Raw genomic sequence first — 21,416 nt, 5'->3', positions numbered from 1 at the left:
GGTGTCATCTATTCAACCAGTCAAAATGCAAGCTGTAGGAGAGCACCAACCAATAACTTCCAACTATTTCATAAAGTTTTGTTACAAATGTACCCTCCAAAATGTCTCGCAAGTGATGATAATGACTGTTGTTGAAACAAGTAGTGCGGTAATAAAGGTAGGTGTGTTGGTTATATCATCATCATCATCATCATCATCATCATCATCATCATCATCATCATCGGCCCCATGGTGAAGAGGTAGAGTGCCAGCCTCTTAGCCAGAAGCCCGAGCTTTGATTCCTGGCCAGTGCAAGGATTTTAATTCTGGAGTGAGAACTAGAAAGGGGGTTACACAGCTCCCTGAGACCAACTAAGGAGACATCTGATACAAGAGGCAGCGAACTTGGTCACAAAATATATGGCTATATGGCTGAGGGTGTCGTCATGCTGATCGCATGGCACTGCAATAACTGCAGACATCTTGGTAGGCCAAGGTCCGTCATGAACTGCTTTATTATTATTATAGCTGCCTCTGTGGATCAGTGGTAGAGTGTCGGCCTCCAGATCCCAAGATAGTGGGTTCAAACCCAGCAGAGGTAGTCGGATTTTTGAAGAGCGGAAAAAAGTCCATTTGATACTCCATGTTGTAAGATGTCGGCATGTAAAAGATTTCTGGTGACACATTCGGTGTTTATCCGACAAAATTCATTAAAATCTCAGCCATAGACGCCCAAGAGAGATCCGGTTTACTCTGTCTGCCATCTGGTAGGCCTAGAGTAAAACGGAATGTCGAAATTGACGAGCAGACAGCCAGATGGTGTCAAGTTGAAATGTCTGCACATGGTAGCTGAGGCCATACGATTACGATTATTATTATTATTATTATTATTATTATTATTATTATTATTATTATTATTATTATTATTATTATTGAAATGTAAACATTAAAAAAAGTAAAACTGTTTTCTCACATAACTTTTCATGAAAAGACCTCTCACAGAGTTTGAAAAATCTGAACAAAGAATACCTCATCAGAAGAAAGGGTGCTTTCTTTGGCAATCCCTGCCATTAAAAGAAAAAAATTATAAGACTGAAATGCACTGCCAACATTAAATGTGAATACATCTCCAAGTTTTGACTGGAGCAGTAGTGTAAAAGAATATTTTAACTTGCAAAAAGCTGGGACAAAAATTTGGATGTTCGAGAAATTTGGAATAAGTACAGAATCAATTAAGGAAAGAAATCAACAAAAGTAAATCAAGGAAGAGAGCCATACCAAATTTCTCTATTAATACTGGTCAGGACTATCTTATGGAACATCAAAAGTAGTAGTTCCTGCACAAAATGCAAACAGCAGAATTCTTCAATGGAAAAGGATCATATCACTACTTTCTCATATTTTCAAATGTGCATGCACTGACCTCACTCAGATCATCACAACATTACTGGATTAGACATGCATCACACGAGAAGAATTAGAGACATTCATCAGACCATGTGTGAGAAAAGCAAATAACCAGAGCAGCATGCAACAAGACCGAACACCACCAGTAGTACCTTCACCGGGTTACTATCGTTAAGAGAAGAGACGCGCCCCGTAGACCACAGCAGATAGGGGTGAAGGTCAGAGAGAATGGAGCACTGGAAGCTGGCGTTTTGTCCCACCACCACAGTTGCGTTCTTGGGAGCCTCCGTCAAGATTGGTCTATGGAGCATACGCTCTAGAAGAAACACAAGTACATACATAAAATCAGCATAATGCTATCACACATTGTATAATGCAGTAGCCTAGTTATTCCTTAATCAAGCTGAGACTGGGCAAAACATCGATGGGTGTTATTTGCAAAAGACAGATACAGCTGAAAAAAAACAAATAAAGTGTTTGGGGAGAAGGAAATAATAAAAAGAAGGTAAACATAAAAAAATTAATACTGAACACAGCAAACTCCCAATAAAGGTGTGTAGCAGTGTTCTTTCTTTAGGCTTGTTCTAACACTGAGGCACTTGGATACAAGTTCATAGTGATGAGTTTGTACTCGTGTAGTGATGATTAGAGCTCAGATTTCTATGTCCTAAAAACTGTAAAAATATGCACGCACCTAAGCTCTAAAAATACCAAAATATGACATTAAAACTTGAAAATATGATGCAGAGGAAATTAAATGCTGTCCAAAATGCTGTTAGCAGCAAAGTGACCACATTCCTAACATTATTTTGTCCTTTCTATTTTGACAACTCACTGCCCACAAAACCTTCAAACTTCATTTAACCACAAATTATTTCTAAGGAATGGAAATTCGAAATAACCTAACACAAACAAAATTACTCGATATTGGCATGAAATTTGTGACTAATGCTTGGAAAATGGCTAAAACGATTATAAAATAACCAAAAATAAGCTTTTATACCATTTATTTGGTTAAATATGACTTGCTGATAAAATATAGTCAAATATGAATTTTATATGACCAAAATAATTGTGCCTTTGTCTTCCTGAGAGGTTGAAATGTGTTTAATTTATGTTTGATAAAAGAGATCAGGACAAAAATATGACATTAGAGAAATCAAAGTCCTAATGATGATACGAGGTAGGACAGAATGAAACCCAGTGTCAATGCATAGCGTACTCCTGTCAAATAACACTACGTGGGGTTGCCCGAGGCTCACTGTACCCATCGGACAAACAAATCACCATTAACAGTATCACATGCCTTTACTCCGTATGAGCACTGAGGAGAGGTCTGGGTCTGAACCCAGGCTTCTGGCAAGCAATCTAGTGATTAGGAATTGTATATCACCACTTCTCCTACCCTGCCTGCCAACATTCTGATGGTGAACATTTTTTTCCATCAACGAGACTTAAAACGGATAACAACGGGGTCAGGCTATAAAGACTTGATGTCCGAACAATTATGTAAATAATTCATTTGTACGAAGATTCTCATGTTCCAAGAGGAGGAAAACTATCCTTATATGAGAATGATCAAAGAGAAACAGCTACCCCACAGCATACAATATTTTCCTGATAATTCTTCACTCTCCTGAAAAAAAAAGAAGCATAAAATAAATATTTAAATACAGAAAGCCCTTTCCCTTACCTGTTTGATGAGTGTAGCGTTTACAAAGTCAACTGGAGAATCGCTCTCACCATTCTGTTCGTCTGGAGATATGTTAGAGATGCGAAGCCATTGTATGAAGGGTTCATTGTCAGACATAGTAAGACACCTCAACACTGCAGTGGAATTCACCAGAACTGTCTGATTTGTTGGGCCCTCCTTTATGTATGGCTTGTGAGGAAACCGCTCTGTTTGTGAACGAATATGGTTATTGACAACTGTCACTTTTTTCAATGTGTCAATACCACCACCACTGTTACCACCACCAGAACAAACTCCTGGTAAGTTGACAGTAAGATTCTGAAGAATGACGTGGGTTACTAACTGGTAATGTAAAGGGTTAATCTATGAAATAATCCAATAGGACTAGGAAAGAGAACAACATTTACATCATATTGAAACAATTACTATATTTTTGAAAGAAGATTGATTATTTTGAATAGAAAATAAATTCCTAGGAGAGCCAAAAGAACCCTTTATTGGCCTACTTCTTGTAACTTGCACCATTGACAGAAGAAACAATTACAGGTTCCAGGTTGAAGAAATGAAATTCCAGAGGTAAACCCTCAAGAAAACAAGAAGAGACAAGATCCAAAATAGAAAGATCCATCAAGAAATAGAAGTGAAACAGCTTCTCTGTGAAACCGTAGCTACGTCAAGGTTCAAATGGTTTAGACACATACAAAGGGAATGGACCAAAACAGAGTAACAAGAAAATGACTTGAGGAAGATATGGAAGGCAAGAGAATTGGAGGCTGACCAATGATCAGATGGATCACTCAAATGAAGCAGGACCAAGGAAGATGAGTGAACAGAAATGGGGATGGCTCTTACATTGCCCTCAGGAACTGGATATGCTTAAATAATGATGATTGGGATAATGAGCAGAAATTAATCCTGAAGAAGAAGTTAATCGAGGTTCCTCAATGAGCTTAACAGGAAGTTGTATAAGCTAAGTATATCAAGAATGTGGTAGGAATGGGATAATTTCCAAGTATTCTTTTTCTCAGTGTCAAGTATAACAATCTTATCATACACTGGTTGGTGTTCAGTGACATTCATGCAAATTTTTTGCTTATTTCTTTGCACAATTCTTCACTTAAATTTTGAGAAATCAAAAAGTAAATCTTAAACTCTTACATGATTCCTCATGAGTATGTTACAGTATTATGTTAAATTTGTACTATCCAGAGAGTTTTGAAAATCTTACGAACACATGCTGTGCAGCAATCCTGTTAAATCAATGTCCAAGATGAACTTCAAGATAATGTGAGTTAATTTTATTTAAAAATTTGATTTCTCTACAGTGATTCCTCTTGATTATATTCTGTTCATAACTAACTCTCGTACTGAAAAATGAAAATCCACAGCCTGTTTCCAGTCATATGACCAGGTCAGGAATGGAACAAATGGAGTCCTCATCTACCAGTGAGGATGCTGGCTGCTGAAGCGTGTCACACTCCTCTGGGGCAATGATTAAATGAAATGATATTGGAGAGAGTTGCAAGAATGAAAGATGACAGGGAAAAACCATAGTACCCGGAGAAAACCCTGTCCTGCCTCCCCTTTGTCCAGCACTCTCCTATATTGGCTCTGTTCAATTTTTCATACTTTCCCAGATCATTTGGATCAATAATATTTTAAGACAGAGATGTCTAATTTTAATAAATCTCTTATTCTGTGAAAGGAAAATACTCTGAATATAATATTTCTGGAAACAGAATAGGCAGAGGAGAGATACTGATGATCTGTATTTAGGAAGAAATGAGCACCTGGAAGTAGTATACAGTCTTAGATAATTTTGGCAGCATGAAATCACACAATGGAAGACTGGACAAAGAAATTAATTTAAGAACTGAGCAAGCAATGAGTGATAGAGATATCATATCGAACAAAAATACACCAGTCATGTTCATCTTATTTTGTAATACCGTATTCACGCAAATAATCCCCGTATATATTTTTAAAAGAATTTGAGGCACGAAATTGGGGTGCGGGTTTTATTTGCCTCAATGTTGGCAACACGCTCCTGACTCACCTAGTTTTTTGATATTGGGTGTACAGTTATGCTTTGTATAACCGCAGCTGGAAGAAAACTGCCCCCATATGTCATATTTAAACGGAAAACAATTCAGACTTTTAATTTAAAACTCCCTTTACATTAAAAAAGTAGTATTTCACACTGCAATTTAAATTATTTCTCTCTGTCACGATAGAATGCGTCTTCCGGAACGTGCAGCGGTAGCTTTCCGCACTTTCACTCACTTCAGTTTGTTGACAGTTTGTTTCACAGCTGCAAAGTTCGAGTGAAATACTAATTCTTCTGCATTCAGCATTTTAAGGAATGCCACAGTATCACGTAATAAGCAGTGTGTGAAGAAGCAGAACGGGCAAACACTGACGATGCCAACAGTTGGCGAAAAAACGTGGATAATAACTATACTAAATTCGTACGCAACAAACAATATTGCCAATGCCAATGAAATTGCTTTTTTTTTTTCCTAGCCCAAACTGACTTTTTAAAAGGAGATGGGGTCACTACTGTGTTGCAATGCAGATGAAAGCGAAAGACTTCCCTCCCCTCGTCATAGGAAATTTCGATAAGCCACGATATTTTAAGGGCATCGGGTACTTTCCGTGCAAACACATGGCATCTAAAAATCCATATGGTACAGTAATCCAATGAATAAAATACTAGCACAAGGGACTTCTCGTCTTAGAATATTTTTTATCTTTTTCTTTCGTTGCGTTAGGTTATGTTTGTCAGTGAGTCATCCAAGTGCATTATTTGAATACTGAAAATGCACCTTGTTGGATACATTTTGGAAATAGTTCTTTTCCATTTGCATTTGAAAGGTTTAAACTGTGAATCAACGTAATGGATCTTAGAATTTTTCTGACGCGGTAAGGGTTGGCATTTCTGAAGTACGAGTTGGTGGTTAATTCGAAATCACGTAATTCGAAGTCCGATTTATGCGTCCCAACGACTTCGAATCAACGAGGTTTTACCATATCGCAAAACTAACATCCGAGTTCGCCGGTGTGTCTGTTTCGACTGTTTGCATTGCACGAAAAAGAATATCCACCACCGGTCGTGTTAGTATCCGCATAAAGAAAAGATGTGGTGTGTAATGAATTTGTAAGTAATTTAGGATAGGATATTAGTGATGCAAGAGACAACGTATCTTTCGATCTATAGGGAAATGAGCCTACTGGAAGTTCAGATTAATGAAATACCGAGGCGCACTTGATAATGTTCATCGCAAATATATTTTATAGCAGTGATAATGTATTTCTCAAATATGTTCAGGCAAAGCAGCTATCCATAAATTTACATGTTCATATTTGCGTAAAGACCACGTGGACCTCGTGGAGTGATATGAAATGTTTGTTTATGCCTATGTTACTCTTTTGATAGAAAGAATTTTAGTTCATTCAATTTTTTTTAAATGAGCCTTCCTAAAATTAGGGTGCAGGGATTATTGGATTATTCGGCGGCGGGGATTATTCGCGTAAATACGGTAATACTAAACTATGCCCACCCTTGAGCTGTGTGAGAACCCTTTTGTCAGGTATATTTCATGCCAATAACTACATATGCCCTTGAAACCTGTACAATCAACAGTAGAGATAGTAGCAGACTTCAAGCTGAAGAATTGAAGTTCCCAAGGTCAATGCTACAGACAACAAGAAGAGTTAAGATCTGGAATGAAGAGATCCGTCATAATACACAAGTAAAGCAGTCGCTAACTGAAAATGTAAGAACATCAAGACTCAAATGGTAGGGCCATGTAAAAAAGATGGATCAAATGAGAACATCAAGAAATGGCTAGAAAAGGAACTGGAAGAGAAAAGACCTAGAGGCAGACCAAGGAAACGGTGGATCAGTTGAGTAAAACAGGACCTGGAAGGAAGAGAAGTGGAATGGCACCAAACTGAGGAGGAAGAAATGTACCTGAATAGACAAAGATGGAGAGTGCTCTTGTACCACACTGGGCAACCGGAGACGGTTAAAGGGTGATGATGATGATGGCTAAAGTATGCTTCAGCACTTTGGACTCTGACAGAGAGAAATAAGAGCAAGAATCACACAGTAGAAATGAAGTTCCTAAGGAGTATACAAGGACAGACTGGATGGGACAGAATACAAAATTAGGAGATAAAGAAAAGAGTAGGTGTACATATAATGGCAATAAAGAACTGACAAAGCAAAGCTAAGGTAGTCTGGATACATAATGCAAATGTAAAAACGAGAGAATTCAGAAGAAGGGCTTCACTGGAAAGAGAGCTAGAGGACTAGGTTGAATGAGGTGTAGGGACTCTGTAGTGGAAAGAGGTTTAGGTTGAAACATAGAATAAAGTAGAGGACTTTTGGTACATTACCCTACCCAGTGTGTGTCTGGAAATGGGAATGGATGCAGAAGAAGATTCTTGGAACTTTACATCAACAGGTAAACAAAGTGAGATTATCTCAATTTGCTGATCAAGATCTAAAGAAAGCAAAGTTAGTAACAAACACAAAACGAGAAATATAGAGCAACCACAGTACAAAAAGTACAAGACAAACAAAGATTATTTAACAGTGGAAATGAAGGTTGAAGATATTACATATTTATATTGACAATTAAATTGTGCTTCTCTACAAATTCAAATTTGAATCAAATTTTGAAACAGAGAGATATAATACAACAAGTTACTTCCATAAGGAACGAAACATTAGCTAAGACTAAAAGAAAATTGTACTTGAATTAGAAAAAATGAGAAGAAAGACAAGAAAATGAGCAAGTACACTATCTGATCAAAAATATCCAGACACCAACTGTCCTCTTTACTATTCTACAGTTATACATTCCAGGAGTGGACATTAACACACGATGGCGCACCCTTGAGCTGTGATGTCCTTGAACTCTGCTAGCGAGACTGTCTGTTAGGTGTCAGAACATCTCGGATGAATGGTAGGCCTAAACCATTCTTCCTTTAGCGTTATAGCAAGCATAGTTAGTGACGTGGGTTGTCTGGGGTGAAGTCGCTCTTCTAGCTCATCCCAGAGGTGTTTGATAGGATTGAGGTTGGGGCTCTTGAACCTTATTGTCCACAAACCATCACCATCAGATCCTGCTTTCTGGCAGGGAGCGTTATCGGGATGAAACATACAGCGCTCATCTCCGAATTGGTTTTAAACTGTAGACAATACAAGGCTGATCAAAATGTCCTTATATCCTTTCACCTTTAATGTGCTCTGCAGCATTATGAGACGATCAAGCCCTTTCTATGAGAAACATCCCCACATTGTGACTCCAACTGCACTATATTTCACTGTGGGCTTTGCAGAGGTCGGCATGCATCATTTACCCCACCCAAACCCTCCAATCTGACAGCCACAGGGTAGAGTGTAATTCATCACTCCAAATCATGCATCTTCAGTTGTCCACGGACCGGAGGTGGTGCTCTTAACACCACCAACGCTCACCGATGAAATGTGCAGTTTATGGGTAGGTACTTGAGCCTTGAATCTCAGCCCTCATATCTCCCAGCACACAGTTATGCTGTTAGCTGCATAATTAGTGGTAATGCGGAATTCACCGTTAATGGTATCACATCATCTCATGTACTTTTCCCATATCATCTTCTTCAATGCTTAACGGTCCCACCTGGTAAACACATACAGCCCAACCGGACGTGGTTTTTTTTGTTGTGTCTTTCTGTTTCCACTTCACAGTCACACCCCAATAACAGCTGACTTGGGTCACCTAAAAATGGCAGAAATTGCTTAGTGATGTGGTAACTGATAACCATTCCAAGTTCAAAGTAACTAAGCTCCTTTGCTCCACCCATTCTGCAGGCATCTCACAGCATTGAACAACAATGAATCCTCGTGCCTTTTATAGCAGCAGTGATGGTTGTAGTTACACCTAAGTTCTAATTTACGAGTACAGAGAGGTGTTCGGACACTTTTGATTGCATAATGTATGATGATAATGAGAAGAACAAGCTAGAAAAGAACACCATGACGAAAGCAGGGAATAGAATTAAAACTCAAAGAGAGTGACAACTTCAATGTGTAAAGAACGGAAGCAGACCTATTGAGAACTTACAGAATAGAACGTCACTAGAAGCGAGTTGATATTACTTACAAATAACATAATTAGATACTTTACACAGAAGACTTTTATCTCTACTCTACTCCTTCATCCACTTTTGGAATAGAGACCAGAAGATGGAAGGAAAGTGGACAGCAGAAGCTCTCACCATTATTACCAAACTTGAGTGACAGAGTGTCTACGAAAATCCTCAACAGCTATAAGAATGATGTATTATACTCTTAAAACATACACTCACCAACAATGCCCACTTTGAAAGTAAAGTTGATGCATCCTTCAGAGTTACAGACCACACAGGTGTAGTTCCCTGAATCGGAAGTCACCAGGTCCTCGAGCAACAAAGACCAGCGGCCATATCGGATTGACCCATACTTCCGGACAGGCAACTTGTCGTTAACGTACCAAGTTACATTTGGTGAAGGGTTCCCTGGATAAACAAAATAAATCAACTATAAGTTTAACATATAGAAATGTTTTCAAGAGCACTCTCTTTGCGCATCTCAATAAAATTATTTTTCCTTATTTGTAAAACGGATTTCATTAATTAATTTCTCTTTCGAATAAGTGCTTAATATTTTCAGAACTTATATGTGAGTCTGTACAATACAGAACATTGAGGAAGAAGCAGAACATTCAAATGGTTAAGACAATAATGCTGAGATTGAACTTACCTTTAGCTGGACATTTCAATCTTAACATATTTCCAGCAGGTTTAGCCACAATCTTGCTCAGTCTTTTGGTAAATTCTGGGGCTTTCAAAGCTTGTGTTGAGTCGTAGAAACCAGTTTTGGGAGATGCATTCTGTTCCTTCTCGTTATCACCTTCACTGTCATGGGAATCTTCTAAATCCGTAATCTGAAGTGACAGTGGAGGACCTAAATCTGCAATGGAACAAGAAGATAAAGTTACAATATGATAAGAAGACACTAAATCCAGTATGTTCCTCAAAAAGCATGACCTTATAAATCTCACCATATTCTTGTAACCTCCAAGAAGCTAGCTGAAAAAATCTGACCACGCCAACATTTAACTTGGAAGATCACCTCAGACTTCAATTACCAACATCTTGATGACCCCACACATCTATCAGGACTTTAACCTACCTGGAGAAACTTGGTACCAGTTGAATCGTTTGAGGACTGGTTATGCCCGAAGTAAGGCAATACTGCACAAATGGGGAATAATCACCTATACAGTAAGCGAGTGTGGATTCTCACAAACAAGGTTATTGAAGAATACCCAGGAGACATTTTGAAAGTGTGTATGTGTGTGTGTGTGTTCAGCCCTCAGCCCGAAGGCTGGTTGGATCCTCAACAGCTCTGCCATCAGCTCTCACAGATGGCCTAAGCATCACTGAAGAGGTGTACTAGGGAAATAAGGCGTGAGGTAGTTTCCCGTTGCATTCCTTGCCAAGACAGAACTTGCTGTTGCACATCAGTCTGCCAAGCCCACTGAAATGCATGCACCAACCAACCCTATGAGAAACATAATCATATCATTCATAGCAGGGACTGACTGCATAAGGAATGGCATTACTAGCATCACCCATACCTCAGTCACTTTCATATTGTCGAAGCCAAAGATTAGACTGAGACAGATCAATGAAAGTAACAATATTACTCTAGCCCACACCAGAAGACGCAGAACACTGTAAACACAGCAAAGGCAAATTTTGAAAGTAGCCGGATGAATCTGTCGCATTCTATATGATTAATAAAAATAATACACCACCATGTACTGACTATCAGTGTAATTTATAAAACCTTTATATCAGTCTCCATTGGTTCTAGTAATGGACTTGACCCACTGCTAGCAAGAAAGGGCTGTTTAGACAGCTATCTATTTAAGCGTGAACCACAAATCTGTTTTCAGATATGAAACCAGCTGTCTGAATACTCATGTCGTATGCAGAAAGAATATGAATAAAGCAATATGTAATAGGATAAACACAATAAACCAAGTGAGCTGGCCATGTGGTTAGGGTTGTACACTTGTGAGCTTGCATTTGGGAGAGAGAGTATTGAAACCCCACTGTGGTTTCTGTGGCTTTTCATTTTCACACCAGGCAAATGCTGGGGCTGTACCTTAATTAATGCCAAGCTTGCTTCCTTCCCACTCCTAGCCCTTTCCTATCTCATCAACATCATAAGACCTATCTGTGTTGGTGTGATGTAAAGCAGCTTGAAAAGAAAGAAAAAAAAAAAAAAAAGAACGCACTATGAAAGATAAGTGTGGGAAGAGGGGGTACAGAAAGATGAGACAAGGCCAACCTCCACATCTTCATACTCTGCCTGGCTCTCTCCTCATCACTCCCAATTCTTCTCAGTCCCTGACAAGCTCATTTCAGCAACCCAGCTTCATCAGTGGGGTGGGCATCAGCACTCATTTAAATAAAATATATATGTAAACTTCTGAGAGAGAGAGAGAGAGAGAGATATGTATTATGAAAAAAATTCTGCTGCCGTCGGTGACATTATCATGTGTAAGGGGTTATGCTGTGACCTATATGAAATGCCAGTCAAAGACGGAGGAAACTCGTGTAAAACACCGCATCATTTGTACCTACTGTCTATAAAAGGCAGTGTTCTGGCACACGGTAATAACATGAGGAAGATGACAAAGACTTAGTACAGATAGATGACGAACACTGGTTGCTGGTTACCAGAGCGTCGGTTTCTGTCCATGCAAACTTGTCTACGCTTTATTAATGGTGCTAATTCCAGACAGACCCCAGCCCATAAACATATCCGTGTTAAAATGAACACTACTCAGAAACAGCGGATTTCTTTGCCCTTCAAAAGACAACAGAATAAGGATATTACAGGCTTTAGGAAAAGAATACACTTATTTACCTGTTAAGACATTGAGCCATGCTGTACCCCAAATTCTGCAGTGAGGACTGCATACTATACAGGAATACCAACCATTATCATCAATGGTAACATCCTCGAGAACCAACTCTTCTTCAGAAGTATTCTCACCACCCCTTGGCTGCAATCAGAAGGAAAAACAGACTTTACAAAGGAGAGTAAAGCTGACGGATAGTTCAATTACTATATGATTCAGCTATATTCAGTATACACCAAACTCCCAGTTATTCACACCAAGTAAAGTACATGCACAAACAATTGAGAAACACAGGTAGTCCAATTCAAAGAAAAATTTCTTACCAACATGGTAAAGTATTTTTAAACATAACAAGAAAAGAGTTTAGTTTTTAAACCTTTTAGGTTTTGAAGTTTTGCCACTACTTTCACTGTTTTGCACAAAATCCTCCAGCTTTGCTTTGTGTTTCTTAATGTTGCGGACAGTCTGTAGTCTACTTCTATTCTGTAATCTGCCATCAACTTAGCAACCAACTCTCCCTTCTCTAATTTTCCTATAACTTTTAAATTTTGTTTTATTGTTAAAACACAGAAAATCAAGTTTGAATTCTATATTCACAGAGATGCTAGACCTTTTATTTTATTTTTTATTTTTACAATTTGTTTTACGTTGCACCGACACAGATAGGTCTTATGGTGATGTGGGATAGGAAAGGCCTGGGAGTGGAAAGGAAGCGGCTGTGGTCTTAATTAGGGTACAGCCCGAGCATTTGCCTGGTGTGAAAATGGAAAACCATGAAAAACCATCTTCAGGGCTGCCGACAGTGGGGCTCGAACCCACTATCTTCTGGATGTAAGCTCACAGACAGCTGCGCAACCCTAACCATACGGTCAAGTTGCCTGGTAGATGCTAGACCGATAATAATGAAAATGGTAATTTATTTTCGCATGATGCGAGACTTATTACTGTCATAAAAGCTACATTTCTTAGCAACTCAAAATACAGCAAGTCTGGTTCAAAAGTAGAGAGGGGGGGGGGGGAATAATGGATAGTGCAATGTTTTACATATTCTTTTCTTAGATTGCGCAAATATTCTGCATACAAATAATCAGGAGTTTGCTGTTTGAAATTTCCAAAAGCAGAAAGTTTCACAGTGATTTAAATATTACATAAATTCAAAGATCATGAAATTTAAAAGCACGCTTACTTACATTTTTATGTATGGATAAAAGATTTTTCTATTTAATTATCACCAACGATAAGAATCCAGCACCACAGAGGACATCAGAAGGTCCAAAAAAAATGCAGCACGAAAGAAAAGAATAAACAGTGAATAAATCATCAGAGATAGAATGTTTGGTACTGTATTTAAAATTCTCAGTTCATGTTTCTGAAATAGACTCTTAAATTCTAAAGACTGTCACCTATAGTATCATTATAACATCACAAAAATGGTCTATTACAATTTATTCCAGATGGCAAAAATTTTGTTTGTAGAACTTATTATCTTAATAAATGTATATTAATAAAATGCTGAACCATTATGATAATTGAAACAAATTTTTGTGCAGAGGGAAATATGATCTTAAAAATTCTGAAAGTTTTTACAATCACTGCTTTCCCCAGCCTTGAAAAAAATGTCAAAATCCATTAAAATACCTGCACATTTAAATATGGCCATCTCCAATGTGTTAATCTACATTAGTGTGGAATGCAGATAATTGGGAAAAAAGGTCAGGAAAAAAGTACGTCAAAATCAAGACCAATTAAGTCAAATGCAGTTCAGTGGAAAAGACTACATTCTTACAGCAAGCCTGCAAATTATAATTGCATGGCCTAAGTCTGAAGCGGTGCAATATAGGCAATCAGGCTATTTACCAGTGCAAGCAGAACTATTCTAGATGACATCCAAGGCTGAGTTGCGTGACGAGGCTTAGTGCCTGAGACAGTAATGCACTGGCCTCCGAGTCCAAATTGCTGGGTTTGATCCCTCAATATGCCAGGCTCATGTTAATATATTTACTGGCACATAAAAGAACTCCTTCAGAACAGAATTACAGCATCTCGGCTTCTCCAAAAACTGTATACGGTACGTAGTTTGTGGAATTATTTATTATTATGAAAGGAAATGATGTATGGCTTTATTTAGTGCTGGGAGTGTCCAAGGACAAGTTTGGCTCACCAGATTTACGCCCGTAGGCGACCTGCATGAGATGAATTGATGTGAAGATGACACATACACCCAGCCCCCATACCAGCAGAATTAACCAATTATGGTTAAATTTCCCAAACCTGCCAGGAATCAAACTGAGGACTCCTCTGACTAAAGGCCAGCACGCTAACCATTTAGTCATGGAGACGGATATTACTATTATTATTAATATTATTACTGGCTTAAGCCAACTGGGGAACACTTACAACTAATGCCTAATGCTTTCTGGAGGTTCTTTTCATTCCTACTATCTCTTGAATCTGGCTAATAATGATTTTTCCTTTCTCTCTTGCGAGAATGATTACCGGGACTTAGTACTTTTGGATGGCAGAGACCAAGAATTAAACCATATCACAGAAATATGGAGCAATCTAGAACATCACGGTCAGAAATCCAGCAGATTCCAGGTCTTTCTTGACTCTGTTGAGCCAAACGCTTCCAGTCTTAAACTTATAGCTTTTAATCAGGAGGAGGAGGAGGATGCAGAGTGGGCCATCAGATACGAAGATTGTTGGTTGCCCTTCAAAAATGTATTACTTTGGCTGGAATGAAACCTGCAAACTTGCTATCATAAGCAGGCTTGAGACTGCTTACATCACATGATAATACACAGGTACCAAAGCCATTCTCAAGCTTTCACTCACCAAAATATTGTACTGCTCCATGAGACTCTCAGGATCAAAGTCGTGTTGTGGGAGCGAGTCATACTTGACCCAGGTCACGTTGCTCTCTACGTCAGGTGGAGTCTCACAGTGGAATGTGGCTACTCCTCCTTGAAACACCGTCTGATTCTGCAGTCCACCCTGGTCCACTGAATCAGATAACACAGCATATTATGAGCAATTCTCTCCCACAAAAGTACAAGCACTAATAGTCCACACAAGTCACAACTGATAACTAGATCTTGGAATTTTAGGCAAGAAAAAATTAAATTTTATGTGCATAAAATAGGTTACTACATTAGGCACTAAAAAGAAATAGGCTTCAACAATATCACTATAGAAATGGAGTTTTACAGCATAAACATCATAGTTCTACTCATAATATTAATAACACAGAAAATGTGCAAAATGAGGAAATTAGAAAAATTCACTTCTGCCCCATGAGCCCATCAGTATCACAGTAAATATAATTTATTTACCACAATCAAAATGTGTATGTGACTTCCTCTCCTGAGAGATCTAAAAACAATGGTATGAATAGTCTCTAGTAATTCGCTCAGTTATTATGTTAAATAAAAATTTAAGTTACTAAAACTGTTGAGGATATTCAGCGGTATGCTAATGCTTAACTGCATGAATTCTCATCTATTTGTTCCCGAAAGGATAAAATATTACCTTCCAGCTGTGAATCAAGTCCGTGTATCCCACCAGCAGCTAATAACTTATTTAAGAAGGACATAAACATTAACGAAACATTCACAATGACAACAAATACTGTCAAAACCAAATTTGGGCTATATTATAAACTTTTTATCAAATTGCTATATTTTAGCACAAACAATTTATTTTAGCACTTTAGTACATTCATATGGCACTGTTCTGTTTTCAACATTAATGCCAATGATGCTAATAAGCATTTGTTTTTTTACACACATGAAAGAAAAATAATTCTGTGGCTTGGTTCCAAAAGGGCCAATGTAATTTTTTTTATCAAAATTGAGATATTAACAGAAAGAAACGTGTTTTATCTTGACCTACAATATATTACAAAGGCCAATGTCTCTGATAAGTATTAAACGAACAGTAAACGTCTAATTAAATAAGCCCTTGCCAATAATGTTAGATTACCAATAAAGATTAGTGACCTGGGAATTTTTAAAGAATATGATAGAAAACATTAGTGTTTAATCAGTGATTTCCACAAAGAAAGTGTTAAGTTATTTAAAGTTAGTTGTTGAAAAATATAGTTGGAGAACTATAAGCAAAACTTCAAATGCTCATAGCTTGAAAACAGGTTTTTTGGCATTGGCCCTTTTAGAACCAAGCCACTGAATTATCTTCTATGAATAATATAATAATTAAAACCTACAATGTTTATATTTCTTGTGATGTGGAAAGATACTGTATGAATGATAACAGATTTCATTTCAAGAGCTATTTGTTTACATATTATGTTTTCTTTAAAAAAGGTTTTTTTATAGCATTTATATTTCCTGACATCAAGACAATGATGATTTTGAAACAAAATCAGTTTCCCATCAAACGACTCCATTTTAGCATATTTTCTTGTTTGTTCCTGTGCAGTATGATACAGTAACAGAGTTTTTTTTTCTCGAATCCTATCAGTGCGAACATGAAAGCTTGCAGCCTACAAATTCTCATGCTAGCATCTCGTTCATTAAATTATACGGGTACAAGGTTTCAGGTTTATGTTGCATTTCCGTTTAATTTCACTGTGAATGGGCCTTAAAACCGAACCCCAGTACATCTTAGATAGGATACAGTCGTTATTGTTACTGCTTTAATGTTTGTCTATAGAACTTATGTGTGCATCTTAATCTGGAGTCACTTGCTCTGTCAAAAACAATCTAACAGTTGTGCTTTTCCTCATTCCTTGCTACCCGGACTGTTTTTCAAAACTAATCCGTAGTGTGCCAGATGTGCCATTTACAAGATCTGTATTTTTGTTATCTGGGAGATCAGTAAACAGAGGAAATCAGTATTATTGGTGTAATTGCATTACATTATCAGTGTTACGAAGTCCGGCCCCATGGCTAAATGGTTAGCGTGCTGGCCTTTGGTCACAGGGGTCCCGGGTTCGATTCCCGGCAGGGTCGGGAATTTTAACCTTAATTGGCTAATTTCGCTGGCACGGGGGCTGGGTGTATGTGTCGTCTTCATCATCATTTCATCCTCATCACGACGCGCAGGTCACCTACGGGTGTCAAATCAAAAGACCTGCATCTGGCGAGCCGAACATGTCCTGGGACACTCCCGGCACTAAAAGCCATACGCCTTTTTTTTTTTTTTTTTAGTTTTACGAAGTGCATTAAACAAAAATTATTAATCTTCAGAGCACTAATAGATTTTAAAAATGGTCTATTTCAGGCAAATTTAGACTCTTAAAAAATGTATCCAGTAATTTTCATTTAAGTTATTATTTTCCACTACCCCTTAAAGGAACTAAATAGACATCTGCCTAATATCCGAGGCTCAGTGATAATGATTTTAATATACAACAAACCCACATAAAGATACAAAGATTATAGTAGTTAGAAGTGAAAATGAACTCACCATTGGTGACACGGAGGTAGGCGCTACCAAATGCGGTACCCACGGCATTTGTAGCTACACACGTGTACCAGCCTTCATCTTCATGGGTTATGTTGAGAATGTCCAATACTTTGGGTTCTGGATCAGAATTTCTCTGAAAATTAACAGTGATAAAATTAAAACTACTTGGTCACATTCTAAATACAAAGACAGTACACTTAAATGCCTGGAATTAGTAGAAACAGGAATATCCAGCTCTTTGTTATTTAACTCGATACTACAGGGTGCTGTATAGCATGCGTGGTGGAAACAGTGAAGTGCCGCTCTCTGACAAGAGTATTTCTTTGCTTTTGAACAACAGTTAAGACATCTCAGGTGATTGTGATCTTAATTGTGGATAGTTCATTGATAAGAAGTGATGCTGCAGTGGGGGGAGGGGAATGAATGGACAAAGTTAAGAGCACAGTATGTGATGTTGAGCTGCATGCTTGTGTGATAGGTGCCTGTGCATTCCAGAAGGAAGGTACGTCTATTCATGTGATTCAAAGGGAAATATTTTGTGATGTAGAGCAGAAAGAGTGCATTATACTGTACCAACATTTTATGTGTGTGTGCTGAAACTATGAAGTTATAGCAGTCAATATTGCACATTTTACATTCCTAGCTTGTGGCGAGATGTAGTGTTTACAGTGCACTATGTCTTCTGGTATGGGCTATATCAAATTTGTTACTTTCATTGACCTGTCTCAGTCTTATCCTTGGCTTTGACAATATGAAAGTGACTGAGGTATGAGTGATGCTAGTAATACCATTGCTTATGCAGCCAGTCCCTGTTATGAATGGTGTGAAAATATCACTCATAGGGTCGGTTGGTGAATGCATTTCAGTGGGCTTGGCAGACTGATATGTAATAGCAGCGGCTGGCTCGGTGAGGAAAGCAACAGGAAACTATCTCACTCCTCATTTCCCTAGTACACCTCTTCAGTGACGCCTAGGCTATCTATGACAGCTGTTGGTGGAGCTACAGAGGATCAAACCAGCCTTCGGGTTGAATACCCAACATACATACATAGCTTGCAGTGTAATGGCCTCTTGCTGCACTGACAAGTCACTCCTCCAGTGCTGAGAGTTTAATACAAAGGGATGTGGAATGGAATTTGTTGTCTGGGTCATCAGTCCAAAGACTGGTTTGATGAAGCTCTTCATGGCACCCTGTCTGTGCTAACCTTTCCATTTCTATGTAACTACAGTGAAACCTCATTAGTATGTTCATATTCACTACCTGCCAAATAGGAAAATTATATCCTTAGATGACATGGAAGGAGTTTTTGTCAAAACAATGATTAAACAAGGACTGCAGCATGGTCTAAGAGAAGCATGTCTCTCTTTTACCCACAGGCTTCAGGCGCTTAGCACATCGTAAATTCAAAGTCCCGATTCTCGTCATAATAAATCTGTAAAACAAATACCTCACTTATCGCGTCACGAATTTTCGCTATTACAGCTAATTACAATCACATTTTTGTAAGCCTTGAAAATGTTATTTGTCATCCCTTGTAAAAGAAACGTGATTTCCAACTCGGGTAAGAGCCGCTGCCACAGTTGCATGATTATGGAAAAAGGCCTTAAATTCCTGAACTTCACAGGATAAGTTGCACCTTCGGGGAGAAAGCCGTTAGCTTCACGAATGTTCAGTTTTGCTTGCTGGTTAGCAGCATACTGAATAACACAGTGAGCCTATTTGTGCTTGTATTTCACATTCCATTCAGAAGTTAAAAATTTATTTTGCGTTTTGTGGTAGTGAGGTGTAATGAATATTTTTTTCATGATACGGTAGCCTATATCTGGATTAGAAACATACTGTAATCATGTGAAATTGTCTAGCATGGTGCATTTTTGTCTCGTAATAGCCTAGTTATGGATACGGAAAAAGTCGTGAAATTCCTTTGTAAAGAAGACAAAATTAAAAATTGTCAGAAAGTGGACTGGCGTCCGCATATTAAAAGTGCACAGAGGTCGCGAATGTTAACTCGCACCTTCAAGTTTTGACTTGATCACTCGAGTTGGTCGAAGTTTATTCCAAATGGAGGCCAAAGTCAGTCCTCCCGGTCGCACATGGTCAAGTGTAACCTTCAATTCACTGTCTAAGAGTGTGACCAGAAAATAATGTTTAATAACGCACAGCTCTGAAATAAAAGGCTTTTACTAACATTTTTTTTTTGAAAGAGTGTTATTTGCAATAATACTTTGATATTTTTATTGGTCCCCGTGCACATGTTTTCATATTTGTTATTTGGTGTTTTTCACACCTTTTAATATGTTCCTCTCATCTTTGGAAATGGTAGATATAGTTCTTCCTGTATCTCCGAATACACAACGTAAAATGCCCTCATGTCGGAAAAAATCATATCTAGTCTTTCCATATCCCTATTAGATAGTTTTTATTCCTATATTCAGTAACATGTTTGCTTGCCAAACACATTTTTTTCTGTTGTCCCCTGCAGAAACTTCTTAATGAGGTTTTATTGTATATATTCCGATCTTACAACATACCAGTACATTATATCAACAAAGTATGTGGAGGATAATGTAAGTTTTGTTAACAGACCTTGATGACATCGGCATCCATTGGTGAGAAAACAGCTCCCCGGTACCACTGCTGCTGGTATGGCAATGGACCTGACTTGAAGGCGCACTCAAATCTGATGCTGCGTCCCACAGGGGCTGTGATGTTCTTGGGGCTAGCCTCAAGAAGTGGTCTGTGAGGTTCCACATCTGGAGAAAAATCAGAACATTTACAAAATATGAAGGATCCCAATACACTCACTCGATTATGAGGTAATTTTCAGTCAGATAAGTTATATCTGTGATTTAGAGGAGATAAATCTACTCCATTCTGGTTTGACCAGTTCTGTAGTTGGGCATGTACAAATCACTAACGAAGAAGATTATTATGTCACAGTTCGTACTCTTTGGTGTTGTGATTAGTCATCAAATATTAGTAACTCATTCTCAAGTAATGAAGCAAGAAATGAAATTTAACAAATTATGATAGTGATGAAAGAGTGATCTCCATCACTAATAGCTCTGTCCTCCTAAATAAGAGAGCAAATGTTCTCACCAAAGACTGAAACTCCAAATGTGAAGTTCACACAGCCTTCCATGTTGCAAACTACACAGGTATAATTCCCAGTATCAGTCTTTTTCACATCATCAAGGGATATTGACCAGCGCTTGTAGTTAATGGAACCAGACTGACGTCTAAGGATCTTGCCGTTCATGTACCACGTAACATTAGGTGAGGGATTGCCTGAAAAAGAAATGAATATTGGTATCTGATGTTCTATCCTTTTCTTGCAAATGATGTTGCATAGAACACAATGGTTACACATTCCACAAAATAAAAGTTCTGGAAAATGTATCAACATAATGACTTTAAAATCCAATGTTTCTTTATGCTCGATGATGCTGAAATATAAATATTATATGCCAGAAAACTGAATCTTAATGAGGCTCATTAGAGTTCAAGTTTCATTATGATACAGGTTCTCCACCAATCAGAGTTCAGATTTTCATTATGATACAACTGTTTGACTAATTAGGTAAGGATAGCATAACACCTGCGCTCAACGCACTAGCAGCGCACTTGTTTCCAAAATGAAACATATCGGACACACATATTAACATCAATGCACCTTCTACTTCCAATATTCCACAACCACATGGCACATTCCCACAAATTCACTTCACCAACTGTACAATAAACAATTTGTATTTGAAATATAGCTAGGTTATGATAACCGTCTATCAAAGCTTTGAAAACATATAACATTGTCAAGGTCTCTGATCCACTTATGGAAATTTAATAACCCAGCGCATGCACTCTGTTCAGTAAACTCAACTGCCAAGCGACATCTTGACAGAAATTTATGAATATTCAAAAAATAGAGTTAATATTATCGTCA

At 38.1% G+C, this 21,416-nt stretch overlaps 1 protein-coding gene across 1 annotated transcript in view; it reads right to left on the bottom strand.

The window, feature by feature from the left end:
• The window catches only part of LOC136884140 (fibroblast growth factor receptor 3), a 222,671-nt gene that overhangs the window by 48,492 nt on the left and 152,763 nt on the right, over positions 1 to 21,416 (bottom strand). The window contains exons 9-16 of the mRNA XM_068229806.1: positions 20,573 to 20,761; positions 20,060 to 20,226; positions 17,473 to 17,605; positions 14,881 to 15,047; positions 12,051 to 12,189; positions 9,870 to 10,079; positions 9,437 to 9,625; positions 3,080 to 3,285 (exon numbers count right to left, since the gene is read on the bottom strand). Coding sequence (XP_068085907.1) covers positions 3,080 to 3,285; positions 9,437 to 9,625; positions 9,870 to 10,079; positions 12,051 to 12,189; positions 14,881 to 15,047; positions 17,473 to 17,605; positions 20,060 to 20,226; positions 20,573 to 20,761 — 1,400 coding nt within the window. The remainder of the gene's footprint in view (positions 1 to 3,079; positions 3,286 to 9,436; positions 9,626 to 9,869; positions 10,080 to 12,050; positions 12,190 to 14,880; positions 15,048 to 17,472; positions 17,606 to 20,059; positions 20,227 to 20,572; positions 20,762 to 21,416) is intronic.

Source organism: Anabrus simplex, chromosome 12, assembly GCF_040414725.1.
Source record: "Anabrus simplex isolate iqAnaSimp1 chromosome 12, ASM4041472v1, whole genome shotgun sequence".
Classification (NCBI taxonomy): domain Eukaryota; kingdom Metazoa; phylum Arthropoda; class Insecta; order Orthoptera; family Tettigoniidae; genus Anabrus; species Anabrus simplex.
This window is presented reverse-complemented; position numbering and strand designations above follow the sequence as displayed.